A 26,683-nucleotide genomic window follows, 5' to 3' on the forward strand; every position below is an offset into this window, starting at 1 on the left:
ACGTATCCGCCTAATAGTCTTGCTGCGCCACTACAGAAAGATTCATATCATGCATTAATAATTATAATGCTTCTTTGAATGACAGGGATGGCACTTGCTGTTCTAACTCACATGATTGCTCTCACATGATTGCTTTGATCTAATCCCAAGACTGGAGTCAACTTGAGCAGACACCAAGACATCCCTGCCTCGTTTCTCAGGACAAGAGCTTTGCACAGTCCATATTTTAAAGCAAAAAAATCAAACCAAACCCAACCCCGCTCTCCCCTAAACTAACAACAGTGTATCCAATGGGGTTTTTATTTTTTTCACACTGTGAAATTGGAGGGTAAGTAAGAGTGCTTGTGATACTGAAAGATTGAGCACTGGTACAAGACAGACAGTGTAAACTTCCTTTTCCTCCCTGCACAGCTCTGCCAATGAACCTCAGTCCTGACCTGCTACACTTTTGTGTGGGCACAGCACCAGAAGATCAGTTCAGCCTATTCCTCTCAAATCCTGACCCAGAGCTCACTTGGTGATTCCAGCCCTGGCCTCCCACAAAGCTCTGCCAGTCTTGACATCCAACACCACCTGTTAGTCCAGTTCCAGGCCCCTCCTCAGCAGAGACTGTCAATCACCCCACATTATGGGGACTGAGACCACCAGATAAAGCTATCTTGTGTTCTCTCAAATGTATTGCCCTAGACTTCCACAAATCAAACTTCACAGAACTACATGGAAATAACGCTGGTTTGACGTCAACCCACCAAAGTTCGGACAATTTAGAGATGAGTCTAAAATGCAGGGATATTCCCTGATGGATGTATGCAAAGGGGTTGTTAGGGATTCTTTTTTAAATGCAGATTGTCAAACCAGTCCTCAGAGCTATTATGTCCTGTTGTATCAACAAGTCCCCAGGGACTCATTCTTAGGCACATGATTGACACATATACTACCCTATCATGACACAATATGATACCTATCATGTTAATGGCTTTGCCATGCCCGTGCACTGTGTCTGTGTTAATAAAAGCTGCATTCGAGAAAGGTCATCGGACATGCAGTGGCATTCTTCTCTCTTTTGAAGTTTATTTCTAAGATATTCAAAATGCAAATTGTGAATTAGCAAACTGTAAAGTTTCCATTAATCTCTCTCCTGCACCCCCACAGCCTTTTTAATTGGAGTTGAAGAAAAATCCAAACAAATCGGCATGCTCAGAAACTGCTTGGTTTTAATTTGTTGGGGGGTGATGATTGGACTTTTCCAGCTGTAAAATGCAGCATCTGAACAGATACTTAAAATAAGATCATTCCCAGGCCAAGTCCTTGTAGGCACAGTTCAATCATGGAGTGAATTTTCACAGCAAAGTAACAAAGCCCCATAAAGCTGGAGGAATATGCAAAATGTTGGCTGGACTGTAAATGCAGCAGGGCTGGCAGGTGCTCCTCTCCATGTAACTCTAAATAATGATCTCATATGTGTAGCACTGTCCATCTGAGGAGCAAAATGTACTTTACAAATGAATATTAATGAATTAAGCTGTCAACCCCTCCTGCAAATTGGGTAACTCTTGTTGTCCCCATTTTGCAGAAAGGTTAAATGACATAGCCAAGGTCACACAGTGAGTCAGTGGCAGAAATGGATCTAAAGCCCAGATCTTCTGACCCTCCGTCCTGATTTTCAGTTTTGTTTTAAACATTTTGCATTTGCTTTGTTTCTGACTGTCCATCCGTTCTCCTTACACCTGTGTACTGACACCTGCTGACAGCAGGTTATATTGGCCAGGTAAAAGCTCCTACACCTGCCTTGTAGTTAACTTCTTTCTTTTAAAATAATACAAATCAAGTTACATTTTGGATCTTCATGACAGACCAAACCAACGAGATTAGCACTCATTAAAATAAAGAAACAAAACGTTGTACGTACACCCGATATTCACCGAAATGAAAAGATAATAATGTATCAGATCGTTGGCCCACTAGAGCATTTGGAATTTGATGGGGACAGAATTCAGATTCTCCTGCAGAACTACTAATAACTATTAGAGATTCTAAAAGAGAATCTCTACTAATTATTAGTAAATAAGGCCTATAATATACAAGCAAGCAGGTCTGATGATGTCCATTAGGAGGTGCTGCCACACAAATTCACTAGCCTGATAAGTATAATGAGTATTTACAGGTATTTAGCCATACAATACGAATACTGCCCAGAGCTGATGCAAATTTCTTGGTCATTGCTCTACCCACTGGGAACTCCTTTGGCATGCAGGTGACTCAACATATCTGCATGCATTCCATGGTGCAAAAAAACAAAGCAGCTAAGTGTGCTGCTCATGGACCTGTATGTAACATTAGAGAGATTTATGTTAGGATGTCCAGAGATGAAAGGCCATTTTATTAATCTAGTACCCAATGAATCTCCATATACCTGAATCCTGCTCTTGCTAGACACTAAATATGGGTGCTTTTCTTAATTCTCTCTATAACTATACCATAATTTAGGGACTAACCTAAACTTCATTGAAAGCATGTAATAAAATTGCAGAATAAGAGGCCATTTTTTTCTACTCTCCCTTATCTTTTGTATGTGATCAGAACGTACTTCAGTTTCAGCAATTCATGTTGATTATTTATTTTCATTGAGTGAATTCAGGGAATGGCTTAAGCCCAGCCCAAGCAGACGTTCTCAAGACTCCCCCACACTGCTCTGCCAATGGGGGCTTTTGAAATTGGGCACTCGGTGGGCTGAAATGTGCAGTGTGGCACTTTTGCAATGTTCACTATTCGTTAAGTTCAGCCTTTATTATGAGTTCCAGGGAAGATTGTGCTACGGTCTCTCTGCGCTCTTGTTTTCAAGGCTCAGGAACCTTTCCTTACAAGGGAAAAGTATCAACATGCCTCAAAGTAAAAGGAGTATTTTTCTTTGGAAAAAGGTCTTGTGGTTTCTTTGCTTCCCTCTTAGGATCATCTACTGCCCTATCTGATCGGGATAGTTCTGGTATAAAGCAAATACGATAAGGGAAACAGACAAGCAAAGAACTTCAAAAGGAAGAGGCGCACCTTTGAGGGCAGGGAGGCGCGTTTTAGCCATTGTTGTAACAAGGGGACTCCTAGAACTTAAGTTATTTGTAAGGATATATGGAGCAGAGCACTGTCATTCCATCCTCCCTTCTCGAAAGTAAGGAGAAATGCCAGTGATGGAAGGAAACAATCTAGGAAGCCTGGACCAAAGACAGTTTAAAAAAAAAAAAAAAAAAATCAAGTGATGACTACAACAACCTAACCAGCCACAGAGTAATGATTCACTCTATGGTAGCTGAGAGCACTCAGTACGTTACCAGGCACTAACCACATCAAGTGCGGGACATCCATGTCAAGGTATCATCTGCCCACTAAACAGTCAGCCCTTGCAAATATTCTAGGAGAACCCTGAGTTGTTTTAAAATGTTTGCTTTCAAAAGACCCTCTGGTTTTGTGACCACTGCTACGCAAACATTCCGATTTCCCTGGGGTCACACCGTGAATCAGTGGCAGAACCAGAGCCAGATTCCCAGCTGGTGTAAGTTGTGGAGCAGATGTCACATAGATCAGAAGCAAGTAAAGTTGACATGAACACCTCCCTTTCCTCCCAAGTTAAAGGGCTACAGTTCACATAGGTCTATAGCTTTCAGCAAAAAAGTCAGTGGGTTAAAAAAAAAAAAATTAAATGTTTATATATAGCTACCCCAAAGTTCTAATCTTTTTATTCTCATCTCTGAAAGGGATATACATCTCTCAGGCTTCAGGGCACAAGCCAACCTCTAAGTGATGGGAGTCAGGAAGAAACTTTCTCTATAGGCAGATTATTCCACAGTTCTCTACTATGAGGTACTGACCCTGGTGGGAGATGGGATCCTGGACTAGATGGATCATTGGTGTGATGCATTATGGCAATTGCTAATGTTCCCACCCTGGATGTTGCATAATTCAGTATACCTGTTCACATTCCTGCCCAATTGACTCTTCACTCCTAGTCCCCATTGCCACAGCATCTAGAAACCAAAGGTTTCAGAAAACACTGAGCACCCTCCCAGTGAAAATCAGTGCCCCTTAAGGTGTCCCAAGGCATGCACCCCACTAACTGAGGCATTTCAAATCACTAGTCACTTTGAAAGTCTCGGCCCAATTCTCAAGCCCCAGCCTAGCCTCTATTAACACACACCCCCCCTCCAAACTCAAGTCCATAGCTAAGAGCTCACTGTTTTGTTAGTATAAACAGTGATGTACAGTCAAAACGCTGAGAATCCCATTAGAAGAAAAACAAAAACACAGAGATGCAAACTAATTATAAACAGGTCAGCTAAGGATTGGAACATCAGGTGTGCACTGAAATGGAGTGCAGTTATAAAGGCTTGAGCCATGTATGCAATGCATTAAATTAGGAGTGCAAGGCTCTTCAGCCTTACTTCTATTAAAGGGAAACAAATTGAAATTTACATGTTACTGCATTCCACCAGTACGACAGACAGCATGTTATCTATCTCATTTGAAATCGCACCATGTTAGGCCAGTGACGAGGAAAGGAAGGTGGGGGGAGGGGATGGTTGGGAGGAAGGAAAAGTTTAAAAAAAAAAATCTGCCTCAGCAAAAGTTTTCATTAAAATTTTAGACAAATGATCTCTGTGTCCTTCTCCCATGCTGCCTGGGGCTCCATGCTATTTCTATGCAAATAACAACCTCGTGGTTTATATCTTATTATTTCCACCGGAGCTGCAGCGACATGACCCGAGACGTGTGCGAGGTAGACAGAGAAAGAGAGAGAGAGAGATGGAGTGGGTGCTCACTGAAGTGTGAAAAAATATTGTCAGGAGTGAGCGGCAAGAACAAAAAAAAAAAAAATTGCAGGGATAACGTGTTTATTTCAGCCCTTCTCCCCATGTGAACTGGCACCTTTTAAAATTCATTGGGCATCAGGCGATCATGCACAATCCATCTGCTTTCACTTTATCATTTGCATTTCATGCCTCCTGGCTTTTGATGTGCTGATACTTTGATGCAGTCAGGAGATGCGCATTATCATTATTTCAATTTTCAGGGGGGTCAATGGGCTCACACGCACACACACGGAATAAAATGTCATTTCCACCTCCCCACCGCCTGCTGATGGGGAAGACAAAAGGGGGTACAGAAAAGACATGGTCCTGGAACCCCCACACACAGCATCCTTCCCAATTTATACCGTCATACGTTTCATATGCACATGAGTCTGGGCTGTAAACGAAGGCAGATTCATCATGATGCGGAGGTGGGGAGGGGGGGAGCAGAGAGATAAAGAGAAGCTGTGGTACAGTTTCCTTTTTCACATCTGGTAGGCGAAGAGGTTGATAGCATCCTTAATGAATCTGCACGAAATCTGGTGTCTTATGGTGATTTGACTCCATACTTAAAGAGCACTGACACGGACATAGCAAAGCAGCCAGCACATGATTAGATAACCTCCAGAACCGATCATTCCCTTCAGCTAAAAATGATAATGTATTTCAGCCCATTGTCTAAGTTATAGGCTGCAGCCTGCTTTTGGCAGCTAGACCTTTCCCTCTACACCCAACCCCTGGGGCTGGCTCTACCTAATTAAAACGAACAAGATCAGCAACAGATGAGGTAGTGTGTTTTATTTTTCACAATTTTTTTTAATGAAAAAGATCCTAGCGTTTTGTAGCAAGAATCAAATGAAACAACTTTCCAGACAAAAATACTACTTCTCTGGAAGCCAAGACACTTCCATGTCTGTGGGAATCTCCATATGCACCTTGTTACCCAAGAAGCAACGTGAACATTTAGAGCCAGGAGAGGAAGAAGACATTTTGAAAACTGTGTCTGTCTGTCTGTCTTTCTGTGTGTGTGTACACATATGAGAGTGCATATAAGTAACTTATCTCCAGCATCACCTACAAAAACACTAGCATGTAAGTTAGTACTGTAAATTTTGTCCCAAATCTCCATGAATACGTGGCTGATAGTCGATAGCAAAAAGACAAAGAATTACTTATATTTGACTATGTTGGAAAATGTTCACTCCCAGCTGTAATGCAAAGAAGCAGTGTCTTTTTAATCTATCTAGGTCCTTATGTTGGTGTCAGTCACCAATGTATGTGAGCACTTAAATTCCTTAATCACTAGCTCTCCCGACTGGAGCAAGGGATGATGTAAATCTTTTATTGTAACTCTCATAAGGAAATGCTTTGTTTTTGCTCCAGAGGGCACTCCTCAATCCAGCCAGCCCACATAAGTAGCATTAGTAAGTCTCATTTGCTTATCTCTGAAAGGCAAAACTAAAACGGATACAAATATCCTTCTAGAGTTTTATATAAGCAAAGATAAAAACAAACAGGATACTTCATGCCCCAAAGTAGCTTCTCCACTGCTACAAGAGAAGATACTGTTTAATCAGTCCCTGGCTAATGGGCGCACGGCCTATCAGCCAAAGGAAAATTCAAATGAATTCTCCCTCTGGAATTCAAGGGCAAACGGTTTCTCTCCTCTGCACAGAAGAAGTGGGATACTGAGCATAAATCTGAAACAGCCACTGCACTGGTGGCACAGTGATTTAAGAAAATTAGCCTTTGACTCTTAGTTCAAACCCTGTTTAAAATCTCAAGTGGAATGGGTTTGGTCATCTCAGTTGAAGCCCCAGTGGACATTTATCCACGTCCAATATAGCGCTCTCTCTCTCTCTCTCTCTCTCACACACACACACACGCAGCTGTCCCTGTTCAAGAGGCCCATGACTGGAACAGTAGAGATGGGAGAATCAGGATAATAGTTATCAGGGAGTCACACCGCACCAAATTCAGGTGCGAGTCTAGATTCGAAGCCTCCCAAAGCCAGGAGTGTTCAGATACATGGTTTAGTTTCAGGTACAACGTTACTATTGCCAGAGCTGGCGGGACCCACTGGAGTGGAGTAACAAGGGGAGACACTGAACTACCAAGTGTTCAGATAACACGGTGATGGGTGCAGTATAAGAACCTAGATAGAATAGAACAGATGATGAGGGCTAAGTGCATTGGCAGTGTCACCTGGGGAAGCTTGCACAGCACCAGCCTGCATCAAATGCTAGAACCAGGCAACATATGCCACTTCAGTGAGCACCAAATTTGCTCATCTTTTTTGAAAGGATCTTAAAACGCCCCTCGCTCCTACACTGGTGTGCCTGTATAAGGGCTTGCTCAGGCTGGCATGTCCCAAAGGTGACAGGAACACCGCTTAATTCTCTGCAGAGCCCAATTATCCAAGGAGAGGCTATTTTCCTTTTAGTTGCCCTTATTTGCCAGACACTCCTTGAAACACTGAAACGCAGCTTGTGCTCAAGTGCATCCACCCCAGGTGCTGTAGAGCATCCCACCACAAAGCTGCACAATGGAGAGAGACACTCAGGCCTGCACAATCCTCACATCCACGTAAACCAAGCCCTCAATGGGAGGAACAATGGCAGAGTGGCCATGGCTCATGCTGGGTTATGGGCTGGGAGTCATCATATTAATGGAGCTGGGGCAGCAGGGAGGGAAAATCATCTCTTGGGAAGAAACACGAGCCACTCGGTGCACTGGAAGAGAATAAGTTTCCTTGCAGCTTAAAGTTTTAAAAAAGACACTAAAATATCTGAGTGCCCAAGCGCCCCATCCCTTTAATAATGATCATTATGAACACAGCCCCTCTCATGTGAACATGCTAAAGCACTCCATCAGTATTAACACACCACCATGGGGATGGGGAGGGGGATTAAGGTGACTGGGACCCACACCTTCCAAAATGTCACTCCTCCAAACTAAGAGAACCCTGGAAACATTCCATCTTCTGAAAAGGCCCTACTGACCCAACTGCCCATCCCAACTTCCTTTCCACTCTCTCAACAGTTTGAGCTACCCAGTAAGCAAGGCCGACTAGCACAGCCCAGCAGGTGACGTGATGATTCAACAAGACACCTCATGTACAGGGTGTGATGGGTTGGTTCACAGAAACCCCCTTGGGGCTGCCAACTGATGTGCCAAGACTACTTCTGCCCCTGCTTTCCCTGCCAGCTTGGGACTCCAGCACCCCGTCTTGCTGAGCCAGACACATCAATCTGCTCCAACACCGACCCAGGGTCTGAACCACGTGCACCCAAGGTGCAGACTTAACTGAAAGCAACTTAAGAAGTGCTCCTGTCTTTAACATTCAGATGTCCAACTCCCAATGGGGTCCAAACCCCAAATAAATCGTTTTACCCTGTATAAACCGTATACAGGGTAAACTCATAAATTGTTTGCCCTCGATAACACTGATAGAGAGATATGCACAGCTGTTTGCCCCCCCCCCCCCGGGTATTAATACATACTCTGGGTTAAATAATAAGTAAAAAGTGATTTTATTAAATACAGAAAGTAGGATTTAAGTGGTTCCAAGTAGTAACAGACAGAACAAGGTGAATTACCAAGCAAACTAAAATAGAACACGCAAGTCTATGCCTAATACAGTAAGAAAATGAATACAGATAAAATCTCACCCTCAGATGTTTCAAGAAGCTTCTATCACAGACTGGAGGCCTTCCTAGTCTGGGCACAATCCTTTCCCCTGGCACAGCCCTTGTTCCAGCTCAGGTGGTAGCTAGGGGATTTCTCATGATTGCCGCCCTGTGGTGGGGCAGCTGCCCGACCCCCTGAGAAAAAGGGCTGGAACAGGCCAGAGAGGCTGTGCAGGCCAGCAGCCAATCAGCAAAGGCCTGTGGAGAGCCAATCAGGGCAAAGGGAGAGGCAGCCAATCAGGGCCAGGCTGGGTCCTATATAAAGGCTGCCTAGCAGGGGAGAAGGGAGTCACTCCCTGACTAGCAAGGGAGGAAGACTGGCTCTTGAGGTAAGGAGGTAGCACCTTGGACAGAGCAGTGCTGGGCAGGCTCTGGGGGAGCAGAGGAGAGCTCCCCCAGTTACCTGCCAGGCTGTGGCCCCTGCTAAAAAGGGTCAAGAAGGTGCACGGGGCAAAAGGGGAAGTGGCCCAGAGCAAATAGGTGGACAAGAGGGGAGCGAAGGAGAGCAGAGAGAGGCTGCCACTAGAGGGTCCCTGGGTTGGGACCCAGAGTAGCGGGTGGGCCTGGGTCCCCCCTACCCCTCTTTACACTGCACCTGGCCACAGAGGAGTGTGGCCGAGATAGACTGCAACTGGCTACTGAAAGAAGGGGCTAGACTTTGGGGTTGTGGTTGGCCACTGAGGCAGGTGCAGGCCGAAGGACTGCTGTTAACCCCTTCCCCCACCCCCACCCCCCCGGAAGGGGGTGAGACTGGAGTAGTGGGCACTGCCGAGCAGGGAGCAACGCGGGTCCCAGGGCAGCAGAGCAGACGGGCGAGGCACCACGCGTCGAGGGCGCGCCGCAGCTGACGAGCTAATTCCCGGAGCAATCAGCGGGAGGCACCAGAGGTGGTGAGTCATGTACCCCATCACACGCCCCCCTTTGTTCTGTTCCACCCACTTATATATCTTTTGCATAAGGCGGGAATCCTTTGTCCCTCTCTGGGTTCCCACCCCTCCTTCTAAATGGAAAAACACCAGGTTAACGATGGATTCCAGTTCAGGTGACATGATCACATGTCACTGTAAGACTTCATTACCCACTTGCCACCACACAAGTATACAGGTAAAGACTTACAAGTAAAACAGAGCCATCTACAGTCAATTGTCCTGGTTAATGGGAGCCATCAAGATTCCAAACCACCATTAATGTCCCACACTTTGCATAATTACAATAGGTGCTCAGAGTTATATTTCATATTTCTAGTTTCAGGTAAGAAGAATGATACATTCATATAAATAGGATGAACACATTCAGTAGATAATCAGCTTTGTAATGATACCTTACAAGAGACCTTTTGCATGAAGCACATTCCAGTTACGTTATATTCACACTCATTAGCATATTTTGCTAAAATCATACAGAGTGCAATGTCACGCAGGGTTCACCTGCTCCTCCATGACGGGGCCCTCTTGATCAAGGGACTCAGATTCTCAGGACCTTCCCCTAATGTACCTTTGGGGGATACCTAATGTATCAGTTACATAACACAGCCTTTCCTTCAGCGAGAACATGATGGGCAACCCAGCATGAGCCCACTGAAATCAATGGAAGACTGAGTACAAAGCCTTTCTATATGGGTCAGTATCTCTTTGACCATCATAGTCACTGGTTACATTATGCCTGTTTTTATTATTAACTGGGTCATCCTTGTAAAAAAATCACCCTGGGTTTCAATTAAACAAAAAATTGCTCAAATGGACTAATTTTATGAATAGGAAAAAAAAAAAAAAAAAAAAAAAATCCTGGAGAGGTCTGCAAAGCTCTAACTATTACATTTCCTCAGCCCTATTGGGGGAACGCATTTTAAACACATCTGTTCTGTTTCAACGATCTGCCCACTGTGCGCACACAGACAGCAGCCAAGAACAGACTCACAAGCAAGCTAGTGAGAGAGAAAACCTGAGCTAGAGCACACTCCAAACAGGAACTGCCACGTAGCAGAATGCGGTCTATGAAAAATATGGACTGGATTCAGGCAGACAATGGCAATATTGCAGAAGATTATGGTCGGGAGATGACACATTCTCTCAGCCCAAATACAGCATCAGTCCTAAAAATCCACATTCAATTTTATTTTCTTTAAGTGAATTTAGGTGCAAAAGTGACAGTCCTGGAGATTGAACTACTTTAGCCACAGAACAGGTGCAGCACAGGCAGCAGTAGTGCAAGCATCCCACATACTGCCCCATGACTCAGCCCTGGACTGCAGGCACTGTCCATAGGACTGAGAAGGGAATTCAGTCTCCCTGATCCATACAGTCTGTGACTTTTCTGCAGACAATAAATGGGCCAAACCATGCCAATTGTAGTGGGGGTGGGTTGTGTGAGAAGAGGCTTGTCGCACAGAAGCACGCTTTCATTTCATACAGTCCACACCAAAGAGCATGATCAAAATTGAATTCTGATGCATTGAACTTACTTTGTTGAGGGCTCCAGCTCCAGTCAGGATTATATGGGAGTTCTCTACTTGGATAGTCCTCTGTCCTAGCCGGACAAGATAGGCCCCAATTCCAATCGCCCGACACGTTACCTACAAATACAAATCACATTTGCATCATATCCTATCGTACCTCCAAAAATGCATCGACCCAGGCAGTCTGGTGTGTTTACTTCAGGCCCCTGTGTATTCTGTGGCCACAGAATCCACCCCTCAGTGCAGAACTGTGCTCCAGAATCTAAGATTTCATTTAAAAATGAACGATGAATGTGTTTTATAAAACAAAATAAAATAAAAAAAGCAATAGCTTGTTAATTGAACAGACCACTACGTCAAATTAGAGCTGCTTTGCTTTTCAAATGCATTTAAAAACATACTCTGAAATGCACCTCGCTGTTTCAAAAAGAAAACGTTTTAGCAGCCAGATCCTCCGCTGCTATTAATTGGTATAGCTCCACTAAATCCATGGGAATATGCCAATTTACACCAGCTGTTGGTCTGACCCTAGATGTACATTCTGAACTCCACGGTCAAATTTTCAGCTGAAATAGGAGATGAAGTTGCAAGAAGAGAAAGCGGTTGGGGATTACCAGGTTGATGGTGATAATATCCTCATAGGCTAATGATGATTCTCCTGCAATCATCCCAGATCCTCGGAGGTTCTCCACTCCAAGTCCTTCTTCCTTCCCAATAATATCGGTTATCTTATACCTGCGGGGAGACAGACAGACTTTGAGACACAAGATCCAATGCTTTGCCAAACCAATTCGCTGCTAAGAACACGGAAAATGACTAAATAGCATTAAGGCTGCAAACAGTAGTGTGCAGAAACTGGCCAGGATTTATATACCAGCTCAACCCACGGCCTTGCTGAACACCAAGGAACCGGCCTACACACTGACAGCCAAAGCAGCACCATAGGGAAGAAACGGCTGACTGAGCTGCACAGGTTACTGACAAACGTCTGGGGCAACACTGAAGTCAGCTCCAGTGAGAAATGTTCCTGGGTTGTCTCTGCAGATGAGGAGATCTAGCTGATTATGGGGAAAGGGGCAAGGAATGACGGGAATGGGACCAAAAGAAAAAAAAAATTGGGAGAGAATGAGAAAATTGTAATTAGGCTCCTACCTTCTCTTTACTTTCCTCTTTCATGCCTTTCCTTCTCCAGTCCTGTCTCCCTCCTCCATCTCTTCCTGGCTTAACATCGCTCTGTTCCATGAGGCTCTGATTCAGAAAAGAACTTAAGCATGTGCTTAAGTGCTTCTCCGAATTGAGGCCTGCGCCTCTCTCTCTAATTCCTGCTCCCAACCTCCTCTCTCCTTCCTGTTCTTTTACAGCCCATCCATCTGTCTGCAAACCTCATTTTTCTCTCCAGGCATATCCCCCTCCTTCCACCGCCAGGCCTCACATTAAGAATCTCGGTGTCTCCTTTCTTATTCTCAACACTTGTGGTGCCCTCGCTGGGGGCAGGTGGAAGGGGTAGGTGCTGTCTGCTGCCTAGAATAGAAATTGAACCTTTTGGAAAGGACAGTTCTGCAGCTGCACCCCATGCCATAGAAGGAAAATCGGTTAAACATTCACTTGAGTGGGTTCTCTTGTCACTACTATGTATTTCCAACCGAGAAGGCACTTCCCTTACTCAGACTGTAAACTCTTTGGGGGCAGGGCCATCTTTGTGTTTATACAGTGCCTAGCACACTGAGGCCCTGCTCCACGATAGGGGCTCCTAGGCACTAGTGCAATACAAATATTATTTGGTCCACTACATTTGATAGGGCATTTCAAGATGTTTCATGATACAACATTTTATCTTGTTCTAGTTCTAACGTAATAATGGGGCAAAATGTGTTATGAGACTGGGCACTATAGGATGTCCTGGGGACTAGACAAGAGAAAACAGACAAGGAAGTGACAGGTGTCCCTCATATATATCCAAAGTGAAGCAGGATTAGACCCAGCAGTTTACCTGGATTCTCCTTCGTCCTCCACATGCTCACAATGAACTGAGTTCAGGGCACTGACTTTCTTATAATCTTGAGGCGTTAGGTACAAGTATTTATAACCCTGTGGGGACAAATAATTAGTTTTACTCATTCTCATCAGTGAATCCCTCCTGTGGCCCCATCCCAAAAAAGAAACCTTTCCAAGAGATGTATTTACCCAGAAGGGGTAATAATAGGAGTTTTTCAGCACCTGCAGCTCCAGTGGAGGTCAAGGATGCCCAGAACCTCTGAAAATCGGGCCTGAATTCCTCCTTGGTGTAACTCTGCTAATTAGTGAGCCAGTACCAAGGCTAACTTTGTGCCTAAATGTCTGGCAGAGCTTTAGCTCACCTCTGTGAAAAAAGACTGGCTACTGCAAATATAAGACTAGCCTGTGGTACATCCCATAGTTCTGCTATTGCACACTGCCTCCGAGATCGAGCGTCTACTTACTTTATAAGGGTCATCGGGGTCTTCCCAGGCAACATGAAACATGTGACGAATCTCCTCAGCCAAACCAATCCTCGCTCCACTGTTGGCAGCCACATAAATTCGTGGGATACCCTCTGTTCGAGCAAGTTCAGAAGCCCTAAGGAACAGCAGGTCCTCTTGGGGCCCAAAGGACCCTATTCGGTATGTAATGTCATTGCCAATGACTATGATATCACGGCCATCTGGGCACTCAGGGCTCTTGAGGGTAATTTTCCAAGCCACCATGCCAATCTGTGGTCACACAAAAGGGGGGGGGGGGGGAGTTTCAAATATAAATATTCCAATACTAATAGATGGATTTCTGCCTCCATGCTCACTTGATTCAAAATCATGCACGGTATATGAGGACCCACAAAGTACAGCACTGTGGATACACGAGCTCAATAAGGTTCCCAATCTGCATTCTTCACCGAGAGTATTGCTGGAGTAAGGACTACAAAACCAGTCCTCAACTTGCCACCCCAGCCCCTGGACCACATTTCCCCGTGTGGCTGCATTTTCCCCACCCAAGACATTCAGTAGCATTGTTTCTCCCTTTACCATCTATTCTAGGCAATCCATTCAGGGATTTACCATCACTCCGAGACACATCCTACAAGATCCTTCTCTCTTCTCGCTGAGCTTAGTGTGTGTCACAGAGGACATGGGGTTAGTTAAAGCATTCTGTTTCAGTGCCCTTTGTTTACAGGAGTCCCTACCATCTCTTCAGGGCCACCCAGCCAATCACATTTCAGAAGGACTCCTGGCCTAGAACGCTCATCGGCTCCTTTCCATCTCCTGTTGCCCTCTCTGCTTTAATCCCTTTATTTCTCAACTGTCTCGACTTTTGTTTTCCACCCTTCTCCTGCGTTTCTGTGTCTCTGTCCCCTTGCTTTCCACAGACACCGCTGCAGCCTCTTTCGCCTTCAGCCTGACTTTTCAAGCTCACCAGTATAAGTAATGTGTTTTTATTGAGTATTTTTCTTTTTTAAATCACCAGATGATCTCTCCTGGTCCTGCCTAATGGAGATGAGCAACTTCTGGAGCCTGCATCTCTCTCGCCTCTTAGCCTCTGTGTATGATCGCACTGGGGAGCTGGCCATCAAGGAGCATCATTAACAGATGTAAATAGCAGCCTAGCCCTGAAAGCCACATGCTTCACCCAGTCTCGGCTGGCCCAACAATCACAAGCAGAGTACACATTCCTCAAGCCGATTGCACATCCTTTGCAATCAGTATGGGTGAAGCTCTCATTGTGGATACTTGGGATTCTGAGCATTATGAACTAGAAGGGAGGTGGGATGGGGGGGGAGAGAAGCAGCAGATAGATATGTGCTGTTTAATACAAATCAAAATGGGCACAATACACAGACAAGAGCCAATCAATGTCTGCAATAAGATACACTGTAATAGTTTCATTAAAAAAAAAAAAAAAAAGCCCGACAGAGAAATTAATCAAAGGATCTTTGGAGAAAATGCAGGCAGCTATCCAAAAACATCACAGCTCTCTGACAGCTCCTTTCCCTTCTCCTCCCTTTCAATGGCTGGGATCGCAGGTGAACAGAACGTTAGAGCTTTCTGTGCATCTTCCTATGGGCTCCATTTCTTCACTCTCATTTTAAATGATATGGCACTGGGGGCTGGAGGTAGGTAATTTTTATTAATATTTGCTGATGTACAGGTAAGTTTCAGCATCAAACTGCAGAGTGTTTAGAGGCGAGAGATATGCATCAGTTGCCGAGACAGGAGCATAAACCCCAAAAGGTCAGCTGGATGTTTTGCTCAAATACCAATCTTGTTGCTAAATTAATGGAAAGCCTTAATGCTATACAACAAGTCGCTGCAGCTGCTGACCACCCCAAAGACCTCTGAGCCTCAGCAAAGACAACAAGGATCACATAGATAACTTACCAGGAGCCCAAAGAGCAAGCTTATTGATCAAAAATAGATCCAGCAGCCATAACCTTTCCCTTTTTAATTTCAGCAGCAACCACCCCCACCCCCAAACCTTGCAACTGATCATCTTTGTCCTCCTGGCCTCACAATTACAAGGAGAGCGGTCATGGGCTGAATTTAAGTAGCTCAGGATCTGGCATTTAGGATGGGCAAATTTTACAATAAATCATCATCATCAAAATGAGTTTGCACTGAGTTAAGGACTTCCAGATTAGCCCGAAGACACTGTGGGCTGCCCAAGAGGGCATCCCTCTCACAGGTAGTTTAATAAAACACAAGTTTGGCCACAGATCAGTTCAATCCTCCATTATATTTCCGACAGTAAAAAAAAAAAAAAAAAAAAAAAAATCCTTATTTCCTCATTAAAGTCATAACTAAAAACTTGAAGTGGGCACTTCACAAAAAGTTCTGAGGCCAGCCTCCACGCCAAATAAGGCAGGAATCCCAGTTTGAACTCTGGGGAGATAGTTGCCCAGACTCCCTTTTACTTTCTTGTCTTAAAAATGGCACACAAATTGCACTGTAAACTTCTTCCAAGAGAAGACACACAAAATACTAATATTTTGCACAGATATCTACCCTAGTGTAACAAACCACGGCTGCCCTGGCTACCACCAGACTAAGGTCATTAGCAGGGATGAAACCTGGAATATTCAGAACCAACACACAAGCACAAAACCACTTAAGCTACAGGAGGAGCTTTGTTAGCTTTCAGTAAGACTAGGTCCTTAATCCTCCCTGTGGCCAGTCAAAAGAAGGAAACAGGATCACACACACTATGACAGGCTCATAATATGCTTTGCAAAGATAAAATATTACTGTCCTCAGTTTACAGATGGGTAAACTGAGGCACAGAGGAATTAATTGTCTTGCTCCTGCTCTCTCAGTGGGCCAGTGTCAGAGCCGGATTCCAATCAAGAGTCCTAACGGTCAGTCCCATGCTCCATCCTTAAGATCAGGCTGCCTCCCTGGATGTAAGAACAACGCAATGATTTCTGTATGTTAGAATAGAAGCCTCCATACTCAAAAAACTTCCTACCAATACAATACAACTCAGAACAGCAGCACCGTATTTGCTTCCCAGCCTGGGGTTCTGCATATGTAATGCGCATCCTTATCTTAAATTCTCTTTGCCCCACTGCTGTAGTGTTATTTAACTAGGGTACAATGAATTTTCATATCCAAGTAACTATATAGACTCTTGAAAATAGTTTTATAATGAAAGAGTCAGAAACAAACGTATGCTATAAAAAAGCACCAATGTGTCACTACACTATTTCACGGCTCTTTTTGATTCCCCAACATATACTATCATCAGTGTTAGTTGGCTAGTAATAAAAAACACAGGGCACAGCCAAGGATTTTTTTTCTTTGAAAGGCTCATATGCTGTTTAAATTTATGGGTAGGAGGGGAGAGCTTTCTATTTTAGAGAAAAAAAAATGTGGTTTTTAACTTAACGGCAGCATGCCAAAAAGGGAGAGTTCACAGGTTAATTAGGCAGGCTGAGCTAATCACCTAAGAGTGCTGCCAGAACAATCACGGGGTGATGGCGAGGGGTGGTGGTTTAAAAATAGGATCTTGAAAACAGCCACAGCAGTGTTGGAAGCGCTTGTCTTGCCACACTTCGATCCCCAGCACAAGGAAGAGCGAGAGAGAGAGAGCAGGAGGGGAGGAAAAAATAAAAACAAGAACCGTCTTATTTAACTGTTTTTATGTTGGTGAAATGATTTGTGCCACGGTATTTCCATAAGAAGTGGGGCCATTATTCTTCTGTAGAAACACATTTGGTTTGAAAAGTATCACTGGACAGAACGTGAAAATCAAACCAGATGAATTATTCACAGCCTCCGATCAGAAGTGATCATTATTTCTGGTGTTCCAAACTGTGATTAGGATGCAGTGCTTAGATGTCATTTGCTCCCTGAGTAACACCAGCAATGCAGAATACCATTACACGCACACGTTTTATATATATAATTTTATACACACCCTCTCCCAGGAGATCTTGGCTTAATGTAACCGTTAGCAGATAGTAAAAACGTGATATTAACTAATGTTCATTTTCATGATGCTAAAATGTCATTAGTTTGACACACAGTGTCAACACTAATCATGACCTAAAATTAACACCAAAATTGACTTCAACATTAATTGTGCTATCAATGTGAACAGTAATACACACACTGATTCAGTTACAAATTGACTGCCAGTGGCAGTCAGAGCTGTTGACGACAGATACCAAAGGGAACGGGAAGAAACTATGGTTCCATTCTCTCTCACAGTAGCACAGCAGATACAAGAAGTGATGGGACACGGATGCAAATGGTAGGGACCCTGGGGGGAAGCTGCAAGACCCTTTCTACCATGTTCAGTAATTCCTCAAGAAAATGTAGTTGACACAAAATCTAATGTAAACTAGAACAGCTTGTTATTCACCAGCATTGGCGTTTATGGCAATCGTCTTATTTCACTCTATTTCTCTCCGCACAAGGATGACGTTCGAGCACGTGTACTTTTTACCATGCTTAATTTTATTTATTTATTTTTAAATTTGTAAACCTGGACATGGCTCTCTGAAAATGTCCCTAACAGGGCTGATGGTTTTTTTAAAAAGTTTGCTGACAATTAACATACAGCATTTCCCTCTTAGAGTCTTCATGGTTACACAAATCACATCTCATCTCCCGTTCTAGTCTATGTATATATGTGCGTTTTATATGCACATCTATAAGTGCATGTACAGACGTGTATTATATATTACATCATACAAAAACTATACCAAAAAGGAAATTTAAAGATTTCAAAGTCAAGCTCTCAAAAGTTAGGAAATACCAGAATAAAGGTTACCCATGCAACCTTCATTCTTCCTCCTCATGCAGATATATTGTGATCCAGTTCTTAATTACATCATCACATTTTTTCCCCAGGCAACCTCTGCCTCATTCAGGGCCTGAACCAGTGTCTATTGACTCCAGTGGGTGTTGGAACAGGCCTTCAGTGCACAGGATGGATACTGAATGTGGTTGGGTTGTGTTGTTTTTTCAGTAATAAGACTGAAGGGGAAAATAACCCATAGAAATTGCACTGGGTGCAACCATGACTCCCTACATGGGTCAGCAACAGCATCTGAAACTTCTGGCCCATAGAACAGACTTCTACTGCTTGAGTTAAAGAATAAATGTCAGCAGTATTATCTTTTTTTTTTTTTGAGAGAGAGAGAGAGAGAGAGAGAGAGAGAGAGGGAGATTATATATATGTATGTATGTATGTATGTATGTATGTATGAGATGAGGTTTAAGTATAAAACTTTGCAAAACTAACCTTACAGGAAGGGCAGCATAGGAAATAACATTTTTTCTTCTGTATTTTTGAATAGCATTAAGTATTGCCCAGAGTAGTGCTTAACTGTATAAAAGAATCTAAACACTTATCTTAACCACTGGAAAAAGTCTGTTTTTTCAACACTGGTAACTCAAAAATGGCTGAATTGATTTTCTTATAAATTTCCAAAAATTAACCTTCTGGCTAAGACCAAACATGAGAAGTTCCAGCTCAAAAATACATTTTAGTAGGTTATAAGCATCTGAAAATTGATGTTTAGAATGCAAAGCTTTCAAATCTTAAACTACTAGCGCTACTCTCTCTCTCACACACACACACTATAAAATGAGGGTTACAGATGTTACTGTTGTCTATGAAGCTGTGTGTGAGAAATAGCATGCTGAAGTAATTGATCAGCATGGAGGATTAACCGACCTCGGCAATCTGAGTTGCTATGAGGCATCTGCTTTTAACCATATGAACTGCTGTTGAACAGTGCAGTTTTGTGCTCAAAATCCCATATTCCAGTGTCTTCTGCATGTGTCCCACCATTCATTATAATCCTAACATGGACTTAAAAAAGACCCACTAAATAGGTCTACTCTTCACACCCGTTATTAATTTACGGACACATTAAATGTTCCAGGCATATAAAAAGGGAAAGAAAGAAAGAAAAAAAAAAAGATTTGCCTTCACCAATGCTCAGGAACCCACGTCAGGAAGTTTGTTCTTTTAAATTCATGTGTCCCACTCCACATTTCAAGAAACTTTCATCTTTCAGTAAAACAGCAATCTACAGTTCTCAACAAAAAAAAGCTGTTCCATTCTGGTCCTTACGCTATTGCCATCAGATATCGAAGTGCCGATGGGGCCTAAGGTATTCTGTGACAGGAGGCTCACGTAATGAACAACTGCACAAGAATGGTTTCCAATGAGTACAACAGAAAGAGTTGCCCAGGTTCCCTGTCTACAGCCTCCAAGAGCCTTTATAAAGAGTTTGTTCCCAAGTCTTATCAAGGGGAGGAGTTCTAAACACACAGAATTGCAGTCACTGTCATAAAACAAATGTGGGGGGAGCATGAATGGAAACACACACAGACAAACTTATTCCATTCCCCTTCCAACCCTTTGCTATTTTACAGACCTTGTAATCATGCAACCCAAGTTCTTTCATGATTACTATACGTGTTCGAGCTCTGAGGTTTTAATACCTTAAGCCCTGCCATAAGAGAGGGGAATTCAAGGCAACAAAATAGAATCCACAGAGCAGAAAAACAGTTTAACTATTAAGCCTTCCCTGCACAATATTCATTAGCTATCCCTCTGTTGCACCAAACAACACCTGGAGCTGCTGCACAGGGGTTCCTCTAGCCCTTTACTTCGTTCTGTCCTGTAACACACCTGGCCAAATCTTCCCACCTGCAATGGAAAGGATGCTGGCAAATGCTTCACAAAAAGGTTCAATTAGAGATTCTGTCTCACGCTCAGGTTACTGTGAAGGAAAAACTGTGACATCTAGTGTCAACAGGGAAAAATGACATGGTCTTCCTATGTACATTTCCATCTGACATAGCTGGAGAACTGGGGGTGGGGCAGCGCCAGGGGTGTCCCAGTTACATCCATTATCTCCTTGTCTTGAAGGGCCGAATTCACTGCTGCCATAAGGGGGCACAACTCCACGGACTCTGAGGGCGGTGGTGAATTTGGGTCAAAGTTTATAAAATGCTTTAGCGAAACAGAAGCATGCCCCCTGTTTAAAAATGAGCAGTGAAATCTCTAACAGTATGAAGAGTGACCTGATGGCCCACAAAAACGATCACTTTTTTAATGGTGGGATTTCAGATAATTTTTTGGATAGTTTGAGAACTGCTGGTCTAAGGTAAGGGGTAGGCCTCCCCAGGGAGGCACGGGAATGGGGAGAAGGGGGAGCACGAGCATTGTGCTTTTTAGGGGGGGAAGAGCTCTGGTTGTCAATCCTGGGTGGCTGGGGAGCATGCAGAAGGGCCATGCACACCTGGGAGGCAGATAGCCAGAGACCTGCCGCTCCAGGGTTGACAGCCAGAGCCCGGCCATCCAGGCTCGGGCTCTCCTTCCTCCCCTCCTCCAATCTCTCTCTGTGAGGCAGCCAAGGCTGGAGTTTCTCCCGCCTCTCCCGCACTTGGAGGCGGTGGTGCTCTGGTTGTCAGCCCCAGTCTTTAGACTCAATATAGTACTCCTTGAGGAGACTGGTAGGAAGTGATTGATATAGCTCCCCAGGTAAGACTATCCACTCTGAACTACAGGCCAGACTTTCAGAAGAGCTACTCAATGAAATAGACACATTTTTAAATGTTCTCTCAATGGAAGCTGCTGGGTACTTTGGAAAATCCTGTAAAAATCTCCCTCTGCTAACACACCATTGTCTGGCACTGCTAGGGTCATCCATGTTCTAACAGGACAACATGCTTATAGAACCATATTAGAGATTCATGTTACAGCCTCAGCCATGGCAGTTAAACTTCTAGGGTAGACAGTCTGTAAGAGAGCAACTGTCAGCCATACACCTAAATCAAAACATGCAAAGTTCTCCATAGACCACATCGATCTGTATTCCAAGAGTACAAGATTCTGAGCACCTCCAGCCCCTGCTGCTGCCAAAGGGACCCCCCCGGAACACCCTCCGTAGAAACTCTTCAGCACCTTGCTGCACTGAACTCTGAACAGTCCAGACTTTTTTTTTTTTTTTTTTTTTTTTTTAAATGTGAAGATACAAACTAGCAGGAGTTAGTTTAAAAAAAGTTGTGGTGGAATGTATACAAACATATCAACTATCTGAACTTAAAACGATTTAACTGAAAACCTTAACAATCAGAGATGTTTTTGTTTGCAAATTTTTGCAATGCAATATTTTTCTTTTTCAATTATGCAACTTTTTATTTAAACTTACAAATGTCAGTGCCATGTGTCTATCCATTTTAGGGCCTGACTCTGAGGCATCCTGAGCGTCCACCTAGCTGGCACTTCGTTTTTGACATGTTCCCATGTGTGACTTTTGTCCCATAGACAGTCACAGTCTTCGCTCCAATTTGCCAGGGAACGTGATGGAATTATTGCTGGCTGCTAAGACTTTATTCTCCACATGCTAGACCTTCTTCGGCTCTCCTACATACATATTTTCTGCCATTAACAAACCTGTATTAGCAAATTAGCTCCAAAAGAGTTTTGAATTTTATGCTGTTGTGAATTTAGTGCCAGTCTATTTAAATCCTGGGAGGGTGGGTGGAGCCTAGCGGAGCAAAAGGCAAACACCTCTCAGGCTAGGAGGGGCCACAGAACCCAGAGTTTAACTGAGTACTGGGGACAAAAATGAACAAATAGGGATGGGGGTGCAGGTCACAGGGTCAAAATGAGGAATCCAGAGAAAGGGACACTGAGAAGAAAACTGGACAAAGTCCACTTCTCAAGAAGTCATCCAAAGAGTCAGTGGACGCCACTCAGAACTGTCTGAATGGAAAAATGACTTGAAAAAGACACCACTGTCTTGAAAGCCCCGGAGATTAACAGTTTCCATGTAGCAAGAGAACAGGTACAGCCTGGCCAGTAGCAGTGCAACCTCCCCCACACTATCCTACTAAGACATCTCATCCCCAGGCCAGCAGGACCAAAATCTAAGAATGAGTGCGGAGTTCCATCGTCATAGTCCATTAAGTCCTTGGCCTTTTTGTTGAGTCTGCCAGCAAGAGACATAATTACTGTCAAACATGGTGGTGGTTTTTGTGATGTGGTTATCTGTCCACTGAGATCTGGTCTGAGACCACCAAACGTCTCCCAAACCAGTTATCCAATGGTTGTGACTTTCAGTCATTGCCAACATGGCTTGGTTGTGAACTAACTTGAGAAGAAAGACTCTTTCCCATCACCAATCTCTTAAGTTTACCAATCTCCTCTGAAAAGAACATCATAAAGAAACAAATAAAGCTGTTTTGTATAGCTGTGGGGCTGAGGAAAATTTACCTTCACAGCATTATTTAGACATTTTATGGGGTTCTATAAGGAAAAGAAAAATTGCAATTTATGTCAGGTCGTAATAGTACTCCTCAACCTCCCTCCACTTTCACCCATTTCAACCAGCTTTTAAATTCAACTCAGACTTTGCCACGGAGTTAACAGAACCAAAAAAAAAAAAAAAAAAAAAAGAAGTGTCTTCTTTCACCATTATAGCATATCACCTAGCTTCAATTACATCCTCTGTTTGTGTGGCACTGCAACGTAACACCTAGCACTGATCTGGTAATTACAGCATCTAAGGTTTGGTTTTTTTTGTTTTGTAAATTTTAACTAATTAATCCTCACAACACCATGAACAACATCAGTACTAGCCTATTTTACCAGTGAAGAAAGTGAGAGACAGGCGATAAGGGCCCAACGATAAGGACCTAAGAGGTCTAACTTCCATCTTGTGCTCACTCCTTTAGCCACATTGCCTTCCATTCATGATTCACTATGCAACAAGTCCTATCAACTTTATCATTTTAAAGGAGAGCGTGTTTGTTTATGTTAATGTATCCTCTCACATACATTCAGACAAGTTTGGAGAACAAATGAAATGTATTTGGTGAAAAGATGGCAAATTCTCAGATGTGTCTGAAACAAAGAGTTGAACCAGTTTAAAATGTTATAATTTTCCTCTCTTCTATGTCTCCTGGACAATGCCTATCTACACCCAGAACTACAAGCTTCTCCCACAAAGGTGGGTGACAGCAAGGACCCTTTGTTCCTGGTAGATAACAGTCTGCATAACTTCTAGGTAGAAATATGCAGCATCTGTGGGACCCATCTTATTTGTGAGAAAAGCAGCATGGATCTATTTACTGCCTCTTCGTTTTAAACACGCCTGTCAGCTTGGTTTTATCCAGGTTGCCTTTTCCATTCCAGAGATGAAGCTGAGGAATCAAACCTCAACTGTCCCTCCTCCCCTCCCACTTGCCATCTTCCTTGGTGCGAGGAGCTTGAGTGCAGGCTTGTGACAAATCTGTTTCCTCAGCTAAAACAAATTAAACCATAAAAGCCTAAAGTCAGCTCTCCCTGATAAAGTGAATGCAGCACAGAGGAATGCATCTGTTCGACAGCTCATCATCTCTTGCGTGTCACCTGTCCTTCAGACTTTTGACTGCTGAAACCCCTTCCTTAGATTGGCCACTTCTCCAGTGAAGGTGTACTATTGTGTCCCCTGGCTACTAGTAACAGAATAAGATACTAACACCTCAAACCTCATTTTCGCTGTGCACTGTCCTACTGTAACTAATCTATCGGAAAACTGGCTTGGCTGACATCGTTTACAAGCTGCCCGGAGCATTAGCCACAAACCTCTCTGGGACAGGAGAGAAATGGAGTCTTCAGTCTCTCTCTCTCTCTGCTTCAATTGAGACAGAGAGCACGCACCGGAAGATTGCACGAGGGAGTAGCCCAGTCCAGAATCTCAATGGAGTCATCGAGACACGACTCAGAATTTGGCCACATACTTCCATTCTCAATCATCTTCAAAGCATATGGACAGCAAAAGGTGGGGATAAAACACCCCAAACACCACCTCCAGGTTGTTTGAAAATAAGGCAAGAATTCAAACAACTCACCGTATAGCGTAACAGCATCATACAGACGGAGTTTTAACCAGGGCATTATTTGTATAGCCACCGCAGGGCTCTTTGTGCTGCTATGTCACTTGTTTCCACACAAGGCACAACTAAGTCTTTCAAGGGTTAAAAAAAACTACTAATTTTTTTTTGGTCTTTGGGTACAGAATCTCGTATAATAAGACTATTTGTATTCATACTGGCAGAGTAAACACTACATGTTCATGCCCAGGCAGCTCTGTGCTTGTAATTTCAGCAAGAACAGAGCTCTGTCCCTCGGGGACTTCGCTATTCCCCCAGTCTCTACCCGCTCAAACACAGAACGAGAGCAGAGAGAAATGCAGACGGAAAGAGAAAGATCGTGGTAAGAGGCTCCGCACAGCACTGCAGCCGTGGACTTCTGGGCAAAAAACAAAATTAACCCAAAAAAAAAAAAAAAAAAGCTCATTTGGGGTTTTAATTACATTAGTGAAACCATTCTTCCTATACCCCCAGCAGCAGCGGAAAAAAACCTCCTTACGTCTCCATTTATTGACTGGGTTTGACTTGAAAATTCAGATTCAAAGCCTTTCCCTGACAAAGGGCTTATAAAGAGAGATGCAGTAAACACTGCTGCAAACCTCTATTGAACTTCTTTGTTGGAATAACCTACTCTCTCCTCCCAATGGTTTTGATATAGGAACGACACTCTTGCCAGTCTTAAGGTTACATATCTGGTTAAAGGGATACGGTTACTTTAACAATCATATAAAAAAATGAATGCAACTACCACCTTAGATTGTTTAAACTTAAATAGCTGAAGAGACATATTTACTTTTTGCACTTCACTTAATTTGGACAATGAAAATGAACTGGTCGGTTTCACTTTTGTACTAGTTAATTTCACTTTCAAGTTAGCTCAACCCTGCAATCTCTGCCTTGCAAAAGTAACCACCACCACCAGCCCGCAGAGGTCATGAGCAGAGTTTGGACTTCCAACATCACAGCACAGACTTGAGCGAAGAGTAACTCCATTAGGCTGTCTAGAGGACCAGTCACTAGAGGGGGCTGTTGCACACACTTTGCCAGTTTATTACCCAAACACTGCAGGGGAACATTTAAATAAAACATATATAAAATTAGTTCTCTCTCTTTTTTTTTTTTTTTTTTAAGTGAACAAAAACATTTCTATTTAGCTTTGTAAAAAAAAATTTAAAATATAAACTCTAGCTACCAGAAATACTTGAATGGTACACCTTTTGATTAGAAGGAAAAAATATAGCATTAGCACAAATTTGAAACTAAACCATAATTTACTATGGAGGTTAAAGTTCCAATTGTATGGAAGGTATTCATCTTCAATGAGACAAAAATCTCATTTTCAAGAGAAAGATTTCACCCATGAAAGGAGCACAAGTAGTTTTTGAACCTGGATTGGTACATTTTCACTACAATTTTCAAAGCCAGTCTATAACTACAACATATTGCTGATGAGAAAGGGGGGGGGGAAGTAGTTTTAGAAAGTAACTTGCCTCATTTCCTCCTGGCAGCCTGTTCATATGCACCAGCTGACCTTGATCATCCAGTACCAGTTCAGTATACGTTAGCATATCAGAAGGCAATGGCAGTGTTGGGAGCAATGCATATTCACTCATAGAATCCCAGAGTTTAATCAGAGACTATAAAGGTGAAGAGAGATGTTTTTGTTAAGATTGACTCTTGGTATACTTGATGTAACCTGTTATGACTCAGTATCAAGACAGAAACTACTTCTATACCCATTAACTCTCCCAATAAACAGCGTTTGGCTGACACTATTCACTGGATCCCATCTTAGAGGAAATTTCAAACCCTGAACCATGATTTTAGTCAAAGTAACAATAGCCACAGTTTTGTGATTTGATAACCCAACAAGCCAGGTATAGAATCCAAGCTAGCACACAGGAAATACCTCGTGTGATGGATTCTACCATACACCAACCTCATTCACTAAGGCCTTGTCTATAGCAGAAAGGTTAGTAGTATCTGTAATTCATACTGGTGCCGTGCCAAACACTACCACCACTGTATTATCTAATCCGACTCGTAGCAGACTTGGGGCATGTCTACACTACAAATCTAAGTCAACCTACTTTAGGTCGGCTTACAAACATCACCGTAATCACTGCAGTGGCTGATGTACACACTACCCTCCTGTCAGCGGTGTGCGTCTCACCAGGAGCACTTCCATTGACTGAAGAGGGGCAGTGTTGGGGGCTGAGAGCCAGGGCAGGGAGCAGGGGGGTAGCCACCTGGGGTTTCTCTTCCTCCCACTCCCAGCTGGGGGCAGCTGCCTGGCGTGTCTCGCCTCTCTGA

At 43.4% G+C, this 26,683-nt stretch overlaps 1 protein-coding gene across 3 annotated transcripts in view; it reads right to left on the bottom strand.

Annotated features, from left to right (window-relative positions):
- ACACA (acetyl-CoA carboxylase alpha) overlaps positions 1-26,683 on the bottom strand; it is a 183,284-nt gene that overhangs the window by 69,343 nt on the left and 87,258 nt on the right. For all 3 annotated transcript variants that reach the window (XM_065418240.1, XM_065418238.1, XM_065418237.1), the window contains 5 exons: positions 25,861-26,007; positions 13,442-13,711; positions 12,973-13,070; positions 11,597-11,717; positions 10,989-11,099 (listed from right to left, as the gene is read on the bottom strand). In XM_065418240.1, coding sequence (XP_065274312.1) covers positions 10,989-11,099; positions 11,597-11,717; positions 12,973-13,070; positions 13,442-13,711; positions 25,861-26,007 — 747 coding nt within the window. The remainder of the gene's footprint in view (positions 1-10,988; positions 11,100-11,596; positions 11,718-12,972; positions 13,071-13,441; positions 13,712-25,860; positions 26,008-26,683) is intronic.

The sequence above is a fragment of the Emys orbicularis genome, chromosome 17, assembly GCF_028017835.1.
Source record: "Emys orbicularis isolate rEmyOrb1 chromosome 17, rEmyOrb1.hap1, whole genome shotgun sequence".
Lineage (NCBI taxonomy): Eukaryota > Metazoa > Chordata > Testudines > Emydidae > Emys > Emys orbicularis.